The sequence below is a fragment of the Mastigoproctus giganteus genome, chromosome 9, assembly GCF_048544385.1.
Source record: "Mastigoproctus giganteus isolate SK-2022 chromosome 9, ASM4854438v1, whole genome shotgun sequence".
Taxonomy (NCBI): domain Eukaryota; kingdom Metazoa; phylum Arthropoda; class Arachnida; order Uropygi; family Thelyphonidae; genus Mastigoproctus; species Mastigoproctus giganteus.
The window spans coordinates 142,665,411-142,688,809 of NC_143583.1; the positions used below are offsets into that span (position 1 = coordinate 142,665,411).

Consider the following 23,399-nt stretch of genomic DNA (forward strand, 5'->3'; position numbering starts at 1 on the left):
CTGGTCTTTTTTACACATGTGTCAATACAAATAATCTCTATTTAAGAGCCAAATTCACACACAAACACTTCATGATATTCCCATCCTGTGAACATGGCGATCAGCCGAAAAGCGTGGTCTGCTTAAGGAAGGGAAACAGCTGTGCATTTCGTTTAATTTGAGTGTTCATCCAAATTTTAATTGTGATTTTAATCTTTTTTAATCATTATTTTAATCTTTTTAGTCGCGATTTTAATTATTTATTATCGGAAGCCGTTTTAATTATTTATTCTGACAACGTCTTCTCACACTCATTAGCAGTGGAATGCTTGCCGAGGTGGTTTGATGTGTTTCAGGGTTGGGTTGGGGCTCTCGGCTTTCGATTCTGTTGCACGTCGAATCTGGTCATATCTCTATTAGTGAGGGAATTCATTATTTCGGTTTTTTTTTTATCTTATTTTATTCGTTACATTTGGAGAGAACTGACTGGAAGCATTCCACGAAAAATATTGAGATAATCTCTTATTTTTTTAATATATATAATCTATGAAATAAAATTCCTAAACTGATGATTCGTATGTATTTAGGGCAGTAGGATTTCAAATGCCATAATTCTTTCTTTAAGGGAATTTTGTACACCTTCAGTATTTACTCAATGCACTTGAAATTGTACTTGTCCAACTGAAAAAAAAATTTGATTTTTCACATTTGGTGCTGATGATCTCAAGTACTTTTATCATTTACTACTTGAAGGGCTTCATAAATGGGTAAGATTTTTCATCAGCTAAACAATTCTCAAATAGCACTCTCTCCCGTCTAGCCACATTCAACTTGCAAGCTCCTATGATATTGGCAAATGAATGAAACAGAAAGTGAAGGGAGTTCTCATAGGCATATATGATCCAATAAATATCCAAGCAAGGGGAAAAAAACAGAAATAAAGGGAAACTACTATTCCTTACCTCACCACAAGCACTAATTCTACCTAAGCAAGAAAGGACCAAAGTCCCCCCCCCCCAATAACAAAAGAATGAGCAATAAGTACTCTAAATAAGACAATAAACCAACAACATCACTCTTACAAGCTGAAAAAACAAAAATTTAACAAATTCAAAATTTGATATTATTATTTTAATGGCACCTAACTTACTGCTTATGTCTGTATAGCATATTAGTCTGTAGAAATGTATGTTTGAGGTTGTTATTTTTGGCACAAGGGCTGCTAAGACCATATTGCGCCTATCAATGATATGAAAGTTATCAATGGTGACTGTTATGGAAGCAGTTAGAGACGATCATATAATTTTATTCATTTAAGAAAGCAGAATAACTCAAAGGGATTAGTCGTTGCCTATGATATGAGAGAGTTTCAGAGGTTCTTTTAGATTTGGAAGGAAGCTGAATGAGCATTGTCGAGCATATTTGTACAGAGTGCATTCAACAAGAATGTGCTTCATTGTGAGTTGGCAGTTGCATTGAAAACACTGTGGAGGATCATTTCCTGTGAGGAGAAATAGGTGAGTAAACTGGCTGTGGCCGATTCGTGCTCTGGTTAAGATTACTTCTTCCTTTCTGAAAACTAGAGGTCCATAATTGTGGTTCTGGTTTTATTTGCAATAACTTATTATCCATTTGAGCTTGCCATAGAAGTGTCCATTGTTCCTTACATATCCTTCGTATCATAGGTCTGTAATCAACATATGGAACGCATGAAAATGCATGGAAAGGCCTGAAGATGATGGGTTAGATGGATGTTTTGCGGCATAATCTGCGCATTCGTTTCCTGGGATCCCAGGGTGGCCTGGGATCCAGCAGAAGATGACTACTTGCTGGCGTTCCTGAATAAGAATCATCTTACTTCTTATGGTTTTTATTAAAGGATTGGTTGGTGAGGAGGTGTTTTGTAGGGCTACCAGTGTACTCTGCGAGACTGTATATATTATACTCTTTTTTAATGGAGTGATGGACAATATTTTCTAGGGCAAGCTTGATGGCGAATAACTCAGCTGTATAACTGCTGCATTCAGTAGGCAGAGATACAGAGATGGTGTTAAAAGGAAAAACTGCTGCAGCACCTACTCCACTATCAGACTTTGATCCATCTGTGTATATTTTCGTGAAATGCAGATAATTTTGTGTGTGAGCAGTATGAAGTTGTTGCACGTTAATATTTGCAAGGGAATCTTTTCTCCAGTTTAGGAAGTAATTGTCACAGGATAGATTAATACAGGACCATGGGGCAACTGAAGTGTTTGGATCTTGGAGGACTTTTTCAAAGTGTACATTCCAGCTTTCTGATAGAGCCTGCAATCTGATGCCAGTAGGTTGAACTGCTCTGGGTTTATTTCTGTAGAACATTTTAACCTGTAGATCACTAAGTATAGGCCAAATGGGATGGGCAGGCACGCTTTGAATTTTAGCAGCATAATTCAGAAGTAACACCTTTCTTCTGAGGCAGAGTGGAACTTCATGGGCTTCAGCGTAGAGACTTTGTACTAGCGATGTTCTATAAGCACCTGTAGCAATCCTGAGGGCAGAATGTTGAACAGGAGCAAGCTGTACTAGCACACTCTCCCTAGCAGAGTCATACACCAGGGCTCCATAATCAAGATGAGATCTAATTAGAGTTCTATACAGGTGAAGTAAGGTGTAACAGTCTGCACACCATGTTGTAGAAGAAAGAACTCTGAGAATGTTCATTTTTTTCTGGCAGGTTGTCCGGAGATATTTGATATGTTCTAAAAAATTAAGTTTCCTATCAAAAATTAGACCGAGGAGGCGAATGCTACTCATAACTGAGATAGGATGATTTGTCAGGTGTAGCTCTGGGTCAGGATGCATCCCTCGTTTGTTACAAAAGTGAATGGCACTTGATTTTTGATGAGATAGTCTGTAACCATTCTGTGTCATCCACAGTTCAATATTGTTTAGTGAGATTTGTAGTTGCCTTTCAATGAAGTTCATAATCAGCGAACTGCAGGAAACAGTCAGATCATCGGCATAAAGATATGAGTTCACAGTGTTGGGAATACATTTGGTAATATGATTTATTCTCAATGCAAATAAAGTAGCACTGAGAACTGAGCCCTGTAGGACTCCTTCCTCTTGTATATAGATTTGCGAGAAGACTTGTCTATAGTGAACTTGAAAAGATCTATACTGAAGGAAGTTTTGTATGTAGCATGGTAAGTGGCCTCTCAGGTCAAGGGAATGAAGATCTTTTAAGATACCAAAACACCAGGTGGCGTCAAAGGCCTTCTCTATGTCAAGGCAGACCATGACAAGATGTTCATTTCGGATAAATGCATTCCTGATATTTGTTTCAGCTTTGACCATAAGATCTAGGGATGAGCAATTTTTTCTGAAACCAAACTGATTATCAGAGATTAGATGTTTTGAATCCAGATACCATGTTAATCGGCGGTGTATAATTTTTTGTAAAGTTTTACTCAAGCAACTGGTAAGAGAAATGGGTCTATAACTGTGTGGGATCAAATGATCTTTCCATGTACTGGCAATTCCCTGGTTTGGGAATTGCCAGTACATGGGAGTGATGCCAGCGAGTGTGGTATGCATGTTCAATAAATATACAGTTGTAAAAGGTCGGCAGCAAGGATAATGATTTATTGTTTAAGTGTTGAAGCATTATGTAATACACTCCATCTGGACCAGCAGCACTGTTTTTTGAGGAATGTATAGCTTCTTGAAGTTCAATCATAGTAAGTTTCTGATTGTATGATAGAGAAGCAGCGGTTTTGAAGTTAAATTTTGATTTTTCGGCTGAAGCTTTGATCTTCTGAAATGACGGATCATATGAGGTCGAGGCAGACAACTGGGAGAATACTGTCCCTAGAGTATTCACAATCTCTACAGGAGTAGAGAGCTCCTGTCCATTCCAGTTGAATATTGGCGAGGATAATGGAGGAAATTTGCCATTTAGCTGTCTTATTTTTTTCCATATTATTCTTACGTCAGTATTTTTATTTACTGAAGTTGCAAATCGGATCCAAGAGTTTTTTTTTTAGCTTTCTTTCTGATGTGTCGGACTTTGGCTCTGAGTTTCTTATAATTTATAAGATTATTGGTAGTAGGGTATTTGCGGAATATATTCCACGTTTGGTTTTTTTCTTTTTTGGCATTCTTACATTCTTCATTCCACCAATAGTTTATGAGTCTATAGGTGTCTGACTGTGATTGTGGGATGGCAATAGATGCAGCTGCTAGAATTTCTTTGGTGATATGATCAGTGGCTGTGTCAATTGGGAAAGATTCAATGATCTGTTTATCAAATGAAACATGAGAGGTATACTTGGCCCAATCTGCTCTTGGAAAATTTCCATCTTATGTGGTTTTTTGTAGTTGAAGAGTGTGATGTTTGGATTTTACAGATTAATGGGTAGTGATCACTGTTTAGTGGATCATCTAGAGCTGTCCACTCAATATTAGGAAAGAGGATCGGAGAGCATATAGATAGATCTATTGCAGACACTGATCTTGTTGGGAGATGGATGTAAGTTGGTGAACCAGTATTTAGGATGGTTAAGTTTTGTCTGTCAATGAGCATTTCAATGAGTTGCCCTCATCCATCTGTATTGGGAGAACCCCATAATGGATGGTGTCCATTGAAGTCGCCCAATAAATAGAAAGGGGTTGGCAATTGCAGGATAAGATTTTCAAGTTTGTGAATAGTACACGGATGATTGGGTGGTAGATAGAATGAAACAAGGGTCAGAGTGATGCCAATTGCTATTCGGGTAGCAACAGCTTCTATAGAGGTTTGTAAAGAAATGCGTCTGCATGGGATTCGCGAATCTATGAGAATGGCTACTCCACCACGAGTATTATTTGAAACAGGATTGTTTCAAATAATACTTGTGGTGGAGTAGCCATTGTAGAAAAGAGCCAAAAATCTTGTCTGAAAAGAGTATAGTTTTTTATCAAGGGAGATATCTGAGGAGTCATATATCTCCTGTAGGCAGATGCCCACTGGATTATGTTGCTTAATTATGTCGTATATGTCATCAATATTGCTCCTAAAGCCTCTACAATTCTATTGAACAATGTTGTTCATTGTTTCAACTTAGATGAAGGAACTGAATCTGACTGCTTTTTGGAAGTCTGTTTGACACGGTCAATTTTAATCCTATCTCTTTTTGAGAAAACAGGTCTTGTGTCTATTTCATCCTCTGGATGGATCTCCAGAAAAGTTTCGGTATCATGTTGACTGGAAATTTCATTAGTATCCATAAGGGAGGAGTCAAATGTCTGTTTTCGATTAGAATCTGCGTTATCTGCTTGGACGGATCTTACGGGAGCTGCATCGGCAGAAGGTGGTATCGTGACTGGTGTGTTGTTAGCTCTGCTAGAAATCTGCTGCTTTGAAGGCTGAGGTACATAACTGAGCAGGGAACGAGCCCATTCCGAAATAGATATTTGGAGGTATTGATGTATCAGTCTGGACTGATACGAAATGAAACTTTTTAGAGGCTTCAGCATACGTGCGTCTAGGTGTCATTAGTTGTATTTGCTTTCTTGCTTCTGGGAATGAAACTTTCTTTTCTATTTGATATTTCTGGATTTTTTTCTCATATTTCCATTGTTCGCAATTTTTATAAAAGGCTGGATGGTTGCCTTTACAACTGGGGCAGAGCGGAGTCTGGGCTTTACAGTCTGTCTGTGAGTGTCCAAATTTCTGACACTTGTAACATCTTATTGGGTTCGGAATATATGGGCGAATGCGACAATGCAAATACCCTGCTTTTACTGATGAAGGTAAATTAGGTGAGCTGAATGTCAAAATTATGCTGCGAGTTGGAAGGAGTTTGCCATCTTTTTTTGTCATAATTCGTTTCGCCAGTGTGACTTTCTGATCCTGCAGTTCCTGAACAATTTCTTCTTCTGAGACATTCAGTAGGTCTCATTCAGAGATAACACCTTTGGATGAATTAAGTGTTGCATGTGGGGACACCTTAGCTGTAACTCTACCAAATGAGGTGAGTCTGGGTGGAGACTCAGAGTGTTTGGAGTTGGTGGTCTCAAAAAGCAGGTCGCCAGATTTCAGTCGTCGTACCATTTTAGGGGAGCCAGCTAAGCTCTCAAGACATTTTTGAATGAGGAATGGTGATAAACTACCCAAGGATTGGTTAGTTAGCGAATGCAGAATCAGAAAACTTGGGTTTTCCATTCGGAGAGCATCCGTCCTCAGTCTCTTTGGATTGGATGAGTCATTATTGGGTATGTGCAAATCCAATGAATTTAGATTTGCAGTCCTAATCGGTGGAAAATTGTCACAGTCCATGTTTTGCTCCTTTTGGCCCTGGGGGTTGGTTTTACAGCCCAGATTTCCGGCCCCGCCACGGGGAGGCAGAAGCAGTGCCACAAGGTGACCAAGCGGCTAAGTTAGTTAGTTAGTTAGTACTGTTAGAAATAAAAAACAGAAAGGTAACTTTCCTTTCTGGGCCTTTGCCTACTTCTTCTAGTACAAAAGAGCTACACTGATTAATAAATAAAAAAAACGGTTGTTGAAACAAAATATAATCCATCACTTGAAAGCTCTTTGGAGATAGCACTTTGAGATACACAAAGAAATCGCTTGGTCACAGAACGCTTGGCACCTGGGGCCATGTTTGAGGTGGATTTTTCCTCAGGTTTTTCAAGCTAAAAAATGTCTAATAATGCATGGGGGGAGGGGGAGGGGTCACAACATATATGACGAGCATTGTTGATTAGCTTCAACAAAATGAAGTAATGCAGATATGGGGATAACCCCCAAATGAACTTAATGGAAGAACACAATAATAAAAAATATATATATTAAAAGAATTTCTTAATTAATAAAATTAAAATAGATGACTAAATTAAAATAATAAACAATCAAAATATTTTATCTCACATTGCTTTTATTCTTGTTCTTCAAAAAGATATACTGAATAGCAAACAAATACATAATTGGATAATGGTTTTAAAAAACTAATCTCTCAGAAACAAAATCTGAAAATGTTTCCATTGCTGCGATTAAAAAAAAAAATAGATTTTTTTGTAAATGTATCCCATTTATTATAAAAATAACACATGGCAATGCAAATTGCTCAGTTTGTAGCTTTTATTCTAAAAAAACTGAATGGTTCACAAAATAAATGGTGGGTCTACTCATGTGACTTTCTTTTTGGCAAGTCTGTATGAGGATTAATGATTTCAGCAGTGAGTTAAATGAACATGTATCTGCTCAAAGCAATGAGTTTTCCATGATCTAATGTACTATGACTAAGCTAGTTCAAGTAATTTTGATTTTTTTTTTTTTTTTTTTTTTTGTTAAATGAAAACTTACATAAATGCTTTTAAATGTTAATTTAAAAGGTTGACTCAAGTTCCCAAAACCAGAGTAAAATTGTTGTAAAAAAATAAAATCACGATATTTAAAAAATTGAATAACTGTAAAAAACCTGTTACTTTTTTTTTTTTGATCTAATAATAACCACTACATTTATTTATTTATCGCTTAATTCAATATCATCAACTTCTGAATTAAAACTATTTTCGTCTGCCATCTATTCAAACTGTATCCACTATTAATTAGAAACATAATCAGAGATGGCAGCGTGTACAGGAATATTTAAAAACAATTTATAGATATATATATACACACACACCGTAAACCCTTGATTTAACGGACTAATAGGGGAGAAGGGGGGTGTCCGTTAATGCCGAAAGTCCATTAAATCAAATGTAACCTGGGGGGGGGCATTTTTTATTCTTCTTAATGTAAAAAAAAAAAAAAAAACTTTAATACAATATACAGTACTGTACAATATAAAATTATCTTGCAATTCGGCCTTTGATTTACAGATATCAGAAACTGTTTTTTTATGCTGTAAATTTCACAAACACATGCTACTGAGATGCCCTGTTCTAATTTCTCAATTAGCTCTAATTTCTGTGCCACATTTAAGTTCACACACTTTCTTTTAACTCCTCTATCACTTGATGCCATTTTAAATTGTAAGGATTGCAAAATTATTTAATAAATAAAGTCACAATTCAGAAATCACAGAAACACTCTGTATACAACCTGACTGCACAATAGCTTGAGGCAGACTGAGACTGAAAGAAAGCGAGTCGGTAGACCTGCAGTTTAGTGTTCCAAGTCACGTTCAGCTCGCAAATCACCACATGCTCTTATCTGATATCTGTAATCTGGGAAAACAGCTATTTGAACATGTTTTCAGAAAGAATAAAAAACAATTTCCTGAATTTGATTAGACTGGTCACAGAAAGAAGTCAATGTGAATGGAGAGTACCTAAACCATTTGCGATTTGCAGATGGCATTGTGGTCATAAGCCATGATCCCAAAGAATTAGAGATAAATCATAATCCTTTATGCAGAGTTAGTAAGGATTTTGGACTAAAGATGAATATGGCTAAAATAAAAGTAATGATGTACAAGTATGCCACAAAAAGGGATATAATGATTGAAGGAGCAGTAATTCAAAAGGTGGAGTCATATACTTATCTGGGAAAGTCATTAGCTGTAATAATGATAAATGGCTGTAAATCAAGAGAAGAATAAATTCTGAATGGATAGCATTCAGGAAATATAGTCACATACTGAGGAGCAATATCCCAAGTTGTCTGAAACATAAAATAATGAATAAGTGTATACTCCCCACCATAAATAATGGAAGTGAAACTTGGGCACTCACCAAAAGAATGGAAGAGAAGTGAGAACTACACAGCGAAGAATGGAACGAATTATATTGGGAATCAGACTGTTATATAAGAAGAGAAACATATGGATTAGGCAGCAAACTCAAGTAAAGGACATTCTTATAAAACTAAAGAACTAAAATGGGCTTAGGCAGGACACATAGCTCAAAGACATGATGACAGATGGACTAAGAAAATAACAGAATGGTACTCAAGAGGAGCCAATAGAAAACTGGAAGACAACAAAAGCATTTGACAGATGAAATTCATGAGTTTGTGGGTAGTAAATGGATGGCCATTGCACAAAACAGAAGGAACTGTAAAGTTGCTGGAGAGGCCGTCATCCTGCAGTGGATTGAAAATAGCTGATGATGATGTTGTTGGGGGTTGGAGGTTGAGAAGATGAAAGAAGATATTGTTGAAATTAGACATGAACTTCCATAGATTGTAATTTTCAGGAAATACTTATGAAGGAAGGTTGTTCCAGTAAACAGAGTTGAATGAATAAATGAGGAAGAAGAAAAGTTGGTTCTGTGAGTTTGAAGTTGGACAGTAAAAGGATGTTGAGTGGTTGCAGCATGAGTTCAGACTTCTTTAAAAGAGAGAGCGGGAATTACAGAAGGCAATTCCGAAGAACAATACCTATGGAAGTATTTACAGAAAAGCCATGCAGCAGAAAAAGAATGTCTATGAGAGAGAGAGAGAGAGAGAGAGTGGAGATACTCTGTTAGAGACGAGTCATTAATTAACCTAACTGCCCTCTTTTGAATGGGATCTAGAAGCCTGAAACAACATTCCATGGTAGGGCGGATTTGCGACGATTTGTAAAGAATGAAAACAGCTGTTTGAAAGAAAAGTAACACCGAGAATGAAAGAGAAAACCCAGTTTTTTAGATGCAGAGGAAGCAATATTTGTAATGTGTTTATGCCAAGAGAGATTAGAAATCAGAGTAATGCCCAATAGAGATATATCATCTTGCCTAGAAATCAGGTTTTCATCAAAGATAAGCATAGAAGAAGAATTCTTTTTGCAAAATATAAGGTGGGACTGAATTTCAGAAGGATTGAAATCAACTAAGTTATCTTTGTCCCACTGGGGAATTACCTGGAGATCAGCATTTAGAGAATTGGCAGTAGATATTCGAGAAGTTGAAGCTGTTTGAGAAGAGCAAGTTTTCTGAAATTGTAAGGTGGAATGCAATATGCTATCATCAGCAAAACTATGGATAGGATTTCCAGTAAATGGAATAAGGCCATTAATAAACAAGAGGAAAAGAGTGTGAGAAAGAACTGAACATTGGGGACAACCAGCATTAGTGGAGAAGTTAGAAGACAGAGTCATCTACCAAAACTCGCAGTGAGCAGTCAGAGAGAAAACTGGATACCCAATTACAAAAAACAGTTGGCAAACCATAAGATGGAAGCTGATTTAGAAGACCTTTATGCCAAACATGATCAAAAGCAACTGTTCAAGTTTTATCAAATTTTTCCATTGAATTTGTCCACAAATGGGTAACATAAGCCAGAATACCATCAGTGGATCAACACTGATGGAATCTATACTGGCAATCATTGATCAGATGGAAAGTTTATAGATAGTTTAAGTGTTGGCAGTTAACTGATTTCTCCATTACTTTAGAAAGAGTAGAAGTAATTTCAATGAGATGATAATTGGATGGGAGGGATTTGTCACCCTTTTAAGGAACTGGCTGGAGTTCCTTAAAGCAAATTTTCAAGCAGAAGGAAAAACACCTTTGGAAAGAGAAAGTGAAAAAAGGTGACACAGAACAGGAGTAAGTTCAGGAGCACAGGTTTTGAGAACTAGTGAAGAAATACCATCAGAACATGGAGCTTCCTTACCATCAAGATTCATCAAAATCTTTCCACAGGAGGCATTGAATGGAGCAGACTGGGAATGGTGGGAGGTTGTTTACCAAGATCATCAATATACAAGTTGGGAGAAAAAGTAGGATGCTAGCAGGTCAGCTTTATTGTTAGCTCAAGTGGCAATAGAACCAGCTGGTTTTGACACATATGGGCAAAAGTTGTGGTCAATAGCTTTAGCAAGAGACTAGAATGCTCGGCTACAATTTCAACAAGAAGTAGTTTTCTACTGTTAGCTTGTTCGAAATCTAATTTGGACTGATTAATAACTGCTTTACAATTGTTGTGAGCTTCAGTGTAGGTAGAAAATGAAACCGAAAATTTGAATGACAGCCAATTACGATATACAACATTCTTCTCTTGAACAGCATTAGCACATTTATTGGAAAACCAAGGTTTACATAAATTATGAAATTTTAAGTGGAGTGTAGAATAAAGGATTCCATCCCTACAAGAATAATTTCACTGACATGATTTGAGCAAATGTTGACAGTAATCCAACCAAGGAAAAGAAGCCTCACAGATCATCCCATTTTGCATTTTGTAATGCCAAACATCACGAGGTTGGGAATGATCATGAAAGAAAGGCTCCATTGGAGAAGAGGCCATCACCAAGTTGTGATCTGAGGTGTCTAGAGGACCACTCACCTCGACCATCTACTTAAAGGGTTGTTTGTGAGAAAAGGATCAAGCATGTTGGCTGCATGGTTAGGATTGTACAGTATTCTGGTAGGCAAATGAACAATCTGTGCGAAGTCATTGGTAATTGCAAAAGACAGCTTTTGCAATTACTAATGACCACACAGATTGTTACTCTTGACCAGCTGGGTCCATGTGACTAGAAAATGGAAGCCAGCTGGCGTTGTGAACATTAAAATCACCGAGGAAAATTAGACTAGAGGAAGACAAGTTTCAAAGCGAGGAAGTCAAAAAATTCTAAGTGATTAGTGGAGTTGGGAGAACGTAGAAGCAACAGATGAATTTGACAGAATGTGGTAGAGAGATTTTAAGCCAGAGAAGATCAAGAAGAGGAGATTCCAAATTACTAAGTCTCTAACAGGGAATATCAGAACATACATATGCACAAGTACAACTTTTGAAGTGAAAGGAATCATACAGCGAATAATTCGGTGTATGATTCCTTTATGATTCAACTGAGATGAGCAGCGGTTCAATCAACAGATAACTGAGATTCTGTCAGAAAAAGTACATGGGGTTTGGCAGACTGAAGTGTTAATGGACCATCACTGAGACTGCACATATTAGTGAAATGAACGAGGAAGTGTTTGGGAGGTTTAGATCTTTTTGCAGGTAAGGTTTTCTCTATAAATAGACACATTATTTGAAATGTACCTGAAACAACCTTGAAGAAATACATATACCTGTACATACCCCTTTGTGTCCACATAAAACTGAAATGGTTAACGAAGAATTTGTAAGGTATTAAAAGTACACGGGGTGGTGAACAACAGTTGGAATGAAAAAATAATGCTTTCTCCATCTGTAAGTGGAAGAATATATTTCAAATTTCGAAATGTTGACTCATGAAAATCACCCTGTGTGAACACATACATCACGGAATAATTAAAAAAAAAAAAAAAACAGTTATTACTATTATGAAAAGGAATTGACTGGGATATCACTCTCAAGAGAGAATAAACTCGCAAAACAGGATACCACAGCTGGTAATATCTTGACTGGGCACAAAGGGTGATATTGTTGTACATATTGACACTAATGACATTAAGAGTAGCAGATCTGCAGACGTACTTAACAAGTACAGGTCAATGTTGAAAAAAAAGTGCGAGTCAGGGTTAAATTTGAAAGTGTCTGCAGTTCTGCCCAGACATAATAAGGAATATATGATGATAGCCTTGTCAATCAAGTCAGCCCTGGAGAGATTGTGCAAGGCTGAATTTTTCTCAGCATAGTCTGTGTTTGTTATCAGAAGAGATTGTTTCTAGAGGGATGGAATACACTTAAATAGAAAGGGCGCAAGAATATTTGCTGATGCTTGGGGGGGGGGGAGATTCACAGACTAATAGATTAGTGGTAGCCACAGGCAGAGGTGAAAGCGATTCTTGCACTGCTTCTATTAGAATGAGCAGAAGCCTGCAAAGTGAGGTGCTGGGTATTTCAAGGGCTGCTGGGAGTCATCATGGAACAAGTAAATACATGGGTTGTGTTAGGGTAATTAAGGGTAAAAATAGGTGTATGTACACTTGCATGTACACCGATGCTAGGAGTATAGTAAATAAATTTTAAGAATTTGAAGTACTGGTCAAGACATCAAAAGCGGATATTGTTGGAATATCAGATACATGATGTCACACAGATATAAGCAGTGCAGATTTGGAATTTGAGGAGTACAATGTGTACAAAAACAATAGACGGGACAGGAAGGGAGGAGGGGTTATGATGTTAGTTAAGAAATACATAAAATCTCAGGAAGTGCATCCAATTCACATTGGTGGACAATGCAATGTTCAATCAGTCTGGTGTGACATAAGCTATGGGAAGGAGAAAATGAGAGCAGGTGTGTGTGTGTGTGTGTGTGTGTGTGTGTGTGTGTGTGTGTGTGTAGGTATTATAGGCCTAATGAATCTAATGAGCAGTTGTGCAGAGAAATAGAGTGGGCCAATAAATCAGATTGTGTTGTAATGGGGGATTTTAAGTTTCCAGATATTGACTAGAACTTATAGGTCACTCACACACTAGCAAGAGTTTTGTGGATTTATTAGATGACCGTTTTCTTCAGTAACATGTCTGAGAGGCAACCAGTGGGAGTAATACTCTTGACCTGATCATCAGCAGTGATTATTCAGGCATTAAGAGTCTGTGGATAAAGGAACCACTAGGTGGCAGTCATCACAGTGTATTCATATGGTATTTACTTAAAGATGTAACTCCCATCAGGGGAAAGGGGAAGGGTTTTGCTTTCACAAAGGTGACTCAGTAATCTCCGAGAGTTTTTAAATTCTGCACAGTGGGATCAACTGATGATGTTACCAACAGCTAATTCTAAATGAGAAGCCTTCGTGGAATTAATCTTGGAAGGTAGTAGGCTTTTCATACCAACTAAGAAATACTGTTCAAGCTTTAGGCCTAAATGAATATCAGATGAATTAATGCGGCTTGTGGCAGAAAATAAAAATGCATGGGATGCATATAAATTATCAGGCGACACAGAAGCCTATGACAGATTATTTATTTTTGTTTATTTTTGTAGTTGTTGGCGCATCGGCTTCTGTGGCCATAGTGCACCTCCCAAGGTTTTTGTAGTACTTTGATCCAAGCCCAAGGCGGGATTCGAACCCGCGACCTTTGGGTTGCCAGGCAGGCACTTTACCCACCTGGCTAGCCCAGTCGGCGCCTATGACAGATATAAGCTAGTCTGTAATCAAGTCACAAAGGAGATTAGGCAAGTGAAGGCAGATTACGAGAAATCTTTGGCAGAGGATGCAAAGAAAAACAGCAAAGAGGTCTTTACTTATGTAAACTCTAGAAGGAAAGGGATTAATCAGATTGGTCCACTTAACACAAGTGGTTTTGACTACTGATGATCATGCTCAGGTAGCTGATAAACTGAATGAGTATTTTGCATCTACATTCACATACGAGGAGTTATTCAAGAGGGAGAATGCCAGAAGGTTATCAAAATCTAACAGGGAGCTATACGATTTTGTAATAACTGAGAGCAAAGTGAGGAGGGAGAAATTGTTGAAGATAAACATAAGGAAGACACCTTGGGTGGATGGGATCTATCCAGTTATATTAAAGAAGCCAGCAAAGGAAGTAAGCAAACCCTTAGCCATAATTATGAAAGCTTCCTTGGATTCTGGTGATAAGGTCCCCATGGACTGGAGATGTGCAAATGTGTCCCCAATTTACAAAGGATGACACAAGTAATTACAGACCTGTTAGTTTGACTTGTTCCAGGGGAAAATAATGGAGTAACTGGTTAAGGAAGTGATGCAGGATCATCTAGACAAGACTTCAGTTATAGTTCAGACACAGCATGGGTTTGTTAAGGGGAAATCTTGTCTGACAAATTTGATTGGATACTATGATGTGGTGACACAGGAATTGGATGCAAAGAATAATTTTTATATCATATATTTGGATTTTAGGAAAGTGTTTGATGCTGTTGCACATGGAAGACTACTCTACAAATTGGAGCAACATGGTATTAAGGGCTACAATGGATAAAAGGATGGTTGGGTGGGAGAAGACAGAGAGTGGTTATCAATGGACACTGCTCTTCATGGAGAAATGTTATTAGTGGAATCCCTCCAGAGTTTAGTGTTGAGCTTATTGTTGTTTTTGGTTTTTATCAATGATTAAGGTATATCAGGTTAATGTCTAAGTTCGCAGATGACATGAAGGTTGGCAGGGTCATTAATGACAATAATGATAGCACGCTACTGTTACAGGTTCTGGAAAAGTTAAGTAGATGGGCTGAGATGTGGCAACTTAACATTGACAAATGAAAAGTACTGCATATGGATGGTAATAAACCGGAGAGTACTGTATCAACTGGGTGGTACTACACTCAGGGTAGTGGAGAATGAAAAGGATCTGGGGGGGGGGGGTCATTGTGCAGTCAGATATGAAGTTTTCTGAACAGTGCAAAAATAGCTCATGGTGTCTTGTCAATGATATACATGAATTTTTCTAGCAGGGATAGGGAAGGGGGGGGTGATTGTCCCTTTATATAAGGCAAAGGTCAGGCCACATTTTGAGTACTGTATACAGGTCTGGAGGCCTCATTTTAGGAAGGATGTAGAGCTGCTGGAATGAGTACAGAGAAGGGCAATGAGATTGGTGAGTGGAACAAAGGGTTGGTGTTACCAAGAAAGGCTTAAGTTCTACTGAATGGATTAATGCAATTAATCCATTCAAGGGGGGATTCTGGGATAATGGGATTCTTCCTCTTGCTCAGATTACTCATTTGAGGGGGCATAAATTCAAACTGAGGAAAGACAATTATAGAATAGATTCACCTTTAGCCAGTGGGTAGTTGATAGCAGGGACAAACTTTCATCTGTCGTAGTGGAGGTCAGCAACTTAAATAAGTTCAAGGCAGAACTAGACAAACATTTATAGTGAATGGATGAGTGAAATGGGAAGGGTGGTTTTTTTTTTTTTTTAGAAAGCAAGCTATATAAGCTTGCTTTCTTGCATCCTACTAATGTTAAAATTGCTAAATAGACTGTGGTTATCACTCTCAATCTTCTATCAGTTTATAAAATTGACTCAAATTGACTTTGGAGGATTCAAATTGATTATAGTAGCATATAAATTATATATGCTACTATATATAAATTATATAACAAATGCTAGGAGTATAGTAAATAAATCTGATGAGTTTTAAGTTCTGGTCAAGACATTCAAAAGAGGTCAAGACTCCAGATGATCCCTCAGTATCAATATCCAGAATGCTCCCTTTTCACTTCTACAGCTGCTATTTGCATTTGTTATTTTGTTAGTTTTTAGAATATAGTACATTAAAATGAAAGTAAAAGATATAAAGACAAGATGAAACTAAAATATTTCCCATTATCTTAACTTTTTTCACTTTTAGTTTGATAATCTGACATGTCTTTGTCTGCTTACAGAAACTAAAAAAACAAGCATACCACATCACCAATATCTGAATGAAATACTGACTTTTAACATAAAATATTTTTCCTTACATAAAACTCTTCCTACAAGATGGCTTAACTAACATTAAAAGAATAAACAAAAACTTACCAACAGCTAATCTGTAATTATTAAAAGGATCCCATGCAAAATCCATTACAGAGTTATTACAAACAACACCCGGTGGCAGAGATGGAGGTAAACGACCAGTGCTTGCTAGCTGATTCATCAAAATAAATCATCTTCAGTAATCAATTTATAATGTTTGCACATGAAAGTAAAATAGCTAATGAATATTTTAAAATTTAATTATTTTTTCTGCTTTATTTAAAGAACAATTACAGTATAGTTGGAGATAGTTTTACATAATTTTTATTGCATTTATACTCACAGTATAATGCTAATTGTGACATGAACTTTTGCCTATGGGAGCAATATGATCATAAATAATTGCCTAATAAAAAAGACAGTTTGTTATCTACAACTCTCCTAGCTATTTTATTTACTAACAAGATTTTTGATGCAATGATGTATCTGCTATATAATAATTTTAGAAGGTATACAGAGGGTGTTCCAAAAGTCCAGCCTCACTCACAGGAAAATTACAGGACAGCATCAAATATTCAAGTTGCATGCCACAAGAGTCCATAATAAATAACTCAATTACGTTAACAATGAACAAAGAGTAATAAGTCAATTGTCTGCAACAACAAAAAAAAATAATAATCACATAATTTAAAATTCTCCAACTGATTAACAGGAAAATGGAAGTAGTGTGAATTAATTTCTCCATTGAAGGGCTTTTTTTTTATGAAAACCCTGAACACAAGAGGTATTAGAACCTATAGTACTTAGTAGCATGCATGGGTTGGAGGTTGAGGAGATGAAAGAAGATATTTGTTGACAACAGACTTGAACTTCTGTTAATTGTGCAGGCAGATATGATCTGAGCAGTGCAGATGGTCTGCAAGAGTAGCTCATGGTGTCTTGTCAATGATATACAGGAATTTTTCTAGCAGGGATAAGGAGGTGATTATCCCCTTATATAAGGAAATGGTCAGGCCAAACCTTGATTACTGTACACAGGTCTGGAGGCCTCATTTTAAGAAGAATGTAGAGCTGTTGGGATGAGTACAGAGAAGGGCAACAAGATTAGTGAATGGAACAAAGGGGTGCTCTTAAGAAGAAAGCTTAAGTTTTGCAAATTACAGTGTCTGGAGACTAGGCACCTGTGAGGTGATCTGATTGAGGTGTATAAAGCCTTGAATGGTTTGAGCATGCTCAATGCTGATGGGATTCTTCCTTTTGCTCAGATAAATCATCTGTGAGGGCATAAATTCAAATTGAGGAAAGACAGTTGTAGGATAGATGTGCAGAAGTTTGCTTTTAGCCAGTGGATGGTTGATTGCTGGAACAAACTTCCATCTATCATTGTAGAAGTTGATAGCTTAAACAGATTCAAGGCAGAACTAGACAAACATTTGGAGCAAGTGGATGGGTGAAATGAGAAGGGTGTGTGTGTGTGTTTTGGCTGATGCTATATAAGCTTGCTTTCTTTTTCATCATGTACCCTTGCTAATGCTTAAATTGCAATTATCAGGAAATGAATATGAGGGAAGGCTATTCCAAAAAACAGAAGCTGAATGAATAAATGAGGAAGAAAAGTTGGTTCAGTTGGTGGTAACGACATGTGTTCGGACTGCTTTGAAAGGCAGGAATTATAGAAGCCATTTCAGAAGAACAGTCTCCATGAGAGTATCTATAAAGGCATGCAGCAGAAACAGAAGGTCTATGAGACAGAGAATGAGGAGACTCTGTTAGAGAGGAGTCATTAATTAACCTAACTGCCCTCTCCTGAATGGAATCTAGAAGCCTGCGAGTGATTTTGGGAGCACTGCCCCACTGGCGGTCATTGATCAGATGGAAAGTGTCCATCTAATCTTAAGCTATCAGATAGATAGCTTAAGAATTGGCAGTTAATTGATTTCTCCATTACTTTAGAAAGAGTAGAAATAATTGCAATGGGACAATAAATGGATGGGAGGGATTTGTCACCCTTTTTAGGAACTGGCTGGATATGAGCAAATTTCCAAGCAGAAGAAAAAAAAAAACCTTTGGAATAAGAAAGTAAAAAAGGATGACACAGAACAGGAGTAAGTTCAGGAGCACAGGCAGCTTTCTTAGCATCAAGATTGTTCAAAATCCTTCTGACATCCTTTCGACAGAAAACCACAGAAGGCACTGAATGGAGAACACTGGGAATGGTGTCAGGTGGTTTACCAATATCATTAATACACGAGTTGGAAGAAAATTAGGATGCTAGCAGGTCAGCTTTATCCTTGACTGAAATGGCAAGAAAACCATTTGGTTTTGACAGAGGTGGGAACAGAGATGAGCAAAAGTTGTGGCCAATAGCTTTGGCAAGAGACCAGAATTCTCGGCTATCATTTGGACAAGAAGCAAGTTTTCTACTGTTAGCCTATTCGAAATCTAGTTTGGACTAATTAATAACTGCTTTACAATTATTGCAAGCTTTAGTGAAGGCAGAAAATGCAACTGAATATTTGGAAACAAGCCGATTATGATATGCAGCATTCGTCTCTTGAACAGCCTTAGCACATTTATTGAAAACCAACATTTAGATAAAGGAAGAGATTTTTAGGTGGAGTGTGGAATAAAGGATTCCAAATGGATGGGAATAATTAGAATAATTTCACTGACACAATCTGAACAAACACTGACATCATCAGATTTGAAACAGTAATCCAACAAAGGAAAAAAAAAAAAAATCTCCCAGATCATCCCATTTTGCATTCATATGAGGCCAAACAACACAAGGCTGAGAATGGCCATGAGAAAAAGGCTCCACCAGAGAAGAAACCAACATCAAGTTGTGATCTGAGGTGGTTAGAGGACCACTCACCTCAACTGTGTACTTAGAAGGGTTGTTTGTGAGAAAAAGATCAAGAGTGGTTAAGACTGTATGGTATTCTGGTAGGCAAATGAACAATCTGTGCAAGGTCATTAGTAACTGCAAAAGACTCAGCATCTTGACCAGCTGGGTCCATGTGACTAGAAAACGGAAGCCAGCTGCAGTTGTGAACATTAAAATCACCAAGGAAAATTACCTCATTGTTAGGAAAGTTGGACTGGAGGAAGTCAAGTTCCAAAGAAAGGAAGCCAATGATTTCTAAGTGATTAGTAGAGTTAGGAGAACAATAGAGGCAACAGATGAATTTGACAGAATGTGGTACAGAGATTTTAAGCCAGAGAAGATTCCAAATTATTAAGTCTTTGACAGGGAATACCAGAACAGACTTATGCACAAGTACCACCTGCGAAAAAAAGGAATCATACAGAAAATAATTCGGATAACTTAGATGAGCAGTGGTTGAATCAACCAATGATAGAGATTCTGCAAGAATAAGTAGACAGGGATTGGCAGAATGTAAGTGGAAATGGACATCACTGAGATTAGAACTGAGACTGCATATATTGGCGAAATGAACGAGGAGGTGTTTGTGATGTTTAGATCTTTTCACAGATAAGTTTGCTCTATTAGTTTTAGAATTCATGGTGTATTCAGTAGTAAGAAAAAGAATGGGGGGGGGAGATATGCTGTATGAAGTAATAAAATTTTTGGATATGGCATATACATGGTAAGAATATACCCAGCTCCTTGACATAACATAGCCTCGACAATGCACTCTGCATATACCACCCACACTCCCTCAAGTCACTATCTTGCAGACTAGAGGCAGCGAGATTATACACCAGCTGATACAGGAGCCTCCTAGGAGTTACCAATAAGTTTGGTCCAGTGCACTAACTAGCAGCCAGCCTGAAAACACTGTTTTACAGTTTTACAGCAGTGACCCAAAATGTAAGGAAGATTGGACCTTGCCATGATGTCCATCATAACCTCAAAAGACATCAATCGTAATGCATGATGGAAGAGATGGAGTGGGTTTACTGGAGCTTTGCTCTGGAGACTAAACATGGGTTCCACCACTTCAAGCCTCCAATAAGCAAAGTGGTGGTATTCCACTGGTTGATGACAGTCATCTACCACAGAGTACTGCCTGTTAACACAGAGGGGCAGCAATCCGTTGTGTGATGTTGGCGCCACACCTCGATTCCTGATTATGTTGGTTCGTACCTGGGTGGTCACACACACATACACAGTATGCTAGGTTGCCATATTTCAGGACTTGCACATGGGGGTTATACCCAGGTTATTAACAATACCATTGTGAAGGTGCAAGCAGAGGATTTGACTGTCGCAGACTGACCATTTGATTTGAGGAGAACTTGATCCAAATATCAGTTCCATCAGAGTTTTAGACGCCCAGGTAGAAAGCACAGCTTGGCATACATATGAGAGAATGTCTGCAACACTTTAAAGGACCATTGAGTGATGCATGAAAAAGGCTAATGGTATTCAAAACTGTTGTTTTCCTTTTTTAGTGTTAGCAAATTTAATTTCATTAAAAAAAAAGAGAGAAACTACCCAAGAACACTATTAGAATAACAATAACATATCTATAGTTGGTGTGCTTTTTACTGGTTGATATAATCCATTTATGTGATTACACATTTTGTTGAGGCACCTCCGTAGCCAGATAGGAAGGAGCAGCAGTGCATAGTACATGCTTCTTGATTAGACCAGGGTTTGAGCACGTCACCACCAAAAATGGAGGATGCGGAAAGGTCAGGGAATAACCACCGCATATTCCTTCCCGGAGCAATATGGCCTTAGTTGCTAATGCTCCTAAAAACCAAATAACAAACAAACAAACAAACATTTTGTTGATGAAATATAATGTGTCTCAGAATTAAAAATCAACTTTTTCAAAGCAAACTTTGTGGGTTAGGTCTAAAATCCACAATGATTCTTTCAAGGTCAGAATAATGAGGTGAAAATAAAACTACATGTATTTACTGTATAAAATTATGTACAATAAAAACAAAAACAGTTAAAAAGATAGTGAAGAAAATCATTAAAATACCCATAGAGATAAAGAACACTAAAAATACAAGTATGCACTGTCACATAAATGCAGATGCTTTCAAGAGATTATCTACCCAGATTTACCTTCGGCCATTTATGTTAGCAAACCCAAATGCAAACAATATCAGATAGCTATAGGCATAGGGAAAACCATGTGCACATTCCAGTCACATAGTGCGTGAATGAAATGCAGTTAGGCTTCATTAGCAGATGCCTACTCAAAAAAAAAAAAAAAAAAAGTATAGCATATGTGTAAAGCATATGTGTGGGCCAATGTACATTTTAATTTATTTGAAGCAAATCCATATAATATAAGACATACAGAATCTACATATTTTTATGATATTACTGTATTCAGTATATCTTTTGTATTGCCCTTTTATATGCTTATTTTATTTTTACATTCCTTTTCCTACAAAAGAGTTTGTGGGAAAAAGTCACTATGGATCAAAAACTATCCTGGCATCAAAAAATCAGTGAAATGCACAAAATAATCATAATAAACATATCAAGGACATTATTATTAGTATTAGCAATGGCCACATGATGCAAGGAAGCCTATGGCTTTTGCTGCACCAGCCAAAAAAAAAATATATAATAAATAAATAAAAAAATAATAATAATAAAATAACAAAAAATAAATACAATAAAATAATAAAAATAAGAAGAAAATTAAAAAAATAATAATAATAAGAAGAAGAAAATTAAAATATATATAATAATTAATAAGAGAAAAGGAAATGGACAACCTATTCATTTCCCTCCTCCCATAGGTAATCCCAGCTGACCTTTGAATTTCCCAAACTGTCAGCCTCACCACCCACTTAGGTAACTTTGTAACGTGTTGTAGTTGGCGTTCATCTCCATTTATAGTAATATTTCATGAAAATCAGACCTGGTGCCATCGAGGGAGCACTGCTAAATTTGAATTAATTGGAATTTTTAATAAATTTTCTCTAAATCTAAATTATTTTAGGGGTACTCTCCTTCTGCAATACCCTTATCTTGGGTATTGCAGAAGGTTTATTTTTCCCCCACTCTCTTCTTTTGTTGCTGTACTTGTCACCTGAACTTTTTTTTTGTCACATTTGGGCTGAAATTTATGAATTTAATGTTAATATAAATATTACTCTTTATATTTTACAATTTATAAATTAAAATTCTGCCTAATCAACTACTTTTTTTTTTCTCAATGAGTTGTTCTCTGTCTTCGGTTTAGTCTAAAAATGTCACTGACATATTTCAGAAACAAACACAAACTGATTTTATTTCAAGGAAAAAATAATAACAACACAACTGTAGTAGTATAAGCTACCTTCACTCTATACCAGGGGCGGCCAACTTAATTTGTGATGTGATCTACATTTTTTTCTTAAAAATGGGCTGCGATCTATCATCTCAAGAATTTCATTGCACATGGTTAAAAAAGTTAATCAACACATATTGAAAAATGTTGTTTATAAATTTTAAAATTTAATACAATTCGGAATTCTCATTTTAAATTCATATGCATTTCAATTTTTAATTTATGTGAAGTTTGTGTCTTCATGTTATCTGCCAAGCTTTCAAAATCGGAAATATATTGCGATAAGGCCAACCATAAAGAATCTTCTGTATGCAAGTCCGTAAGAGTACAGCAATTCTTCGTCTTTGTTTGTTTCAAACACAAAAAGGCCGATTCACATACGTATGTAGAACCAAAACAAGAATTTAAAAGTTCACTGCATTTTTTTTTTTTTTTTTATATATTTGGGTACTTTTCTCAGCAAACATATTTCTAAAAGTCTTTTTCTGATGAGCTGGCTTTTAGGAAGATATCGTTTCGCAATGTATTAATTTCATTTTCAAGTAATATTTTCTCCGTATGAAAAATCTCAGCGATTTTTTTCTGAAATTTGTTTCATATCTAAGTCGACATTAAATGAATAAGAAATATATTGAACGATGTCTTCAATTGTTTTAAAATCACTGAATCTGGTTTTAAAATCATCCACAACTTTCTCAATTTCAGAAACATATTTCTATTACATTCAAAAACAGGATATTTTTGAAAATGATCTTGAATATTTGCAAAATGATCGAATTCTTTTTCTTTTAGATCCTTAGCCATTGCTAAAAACTGATATTTATATGCATAAATACTACTAATCATGTCACCCACATTTTTATTTTTTCCTC

At 36.8% G+C, this 23,399-nt stretch overlaps 1 protein-coding gene across 1 annotated transcript in view; it reads right to left on the reverse strand.

The window, feature by feature from the left end:
- pod1 (coronin) overlaps window positions 1-23,399 on the reverse strand; it is a 588,411-nt gene that overhangs the window by 157,607 nt on the left and 407,405 nt on the right. Inside the window, exon 17 of the mRNA XM_090381732.1 lies at window positions 16,322-16,430. Coding sequence (XP_090237858.1) covers window positions 16,322-16,430 — 109 coding nt within the window. The remainder of the gene's footprint in view (window positions 1-16,321; window positions 16,431-23,399) is intronic.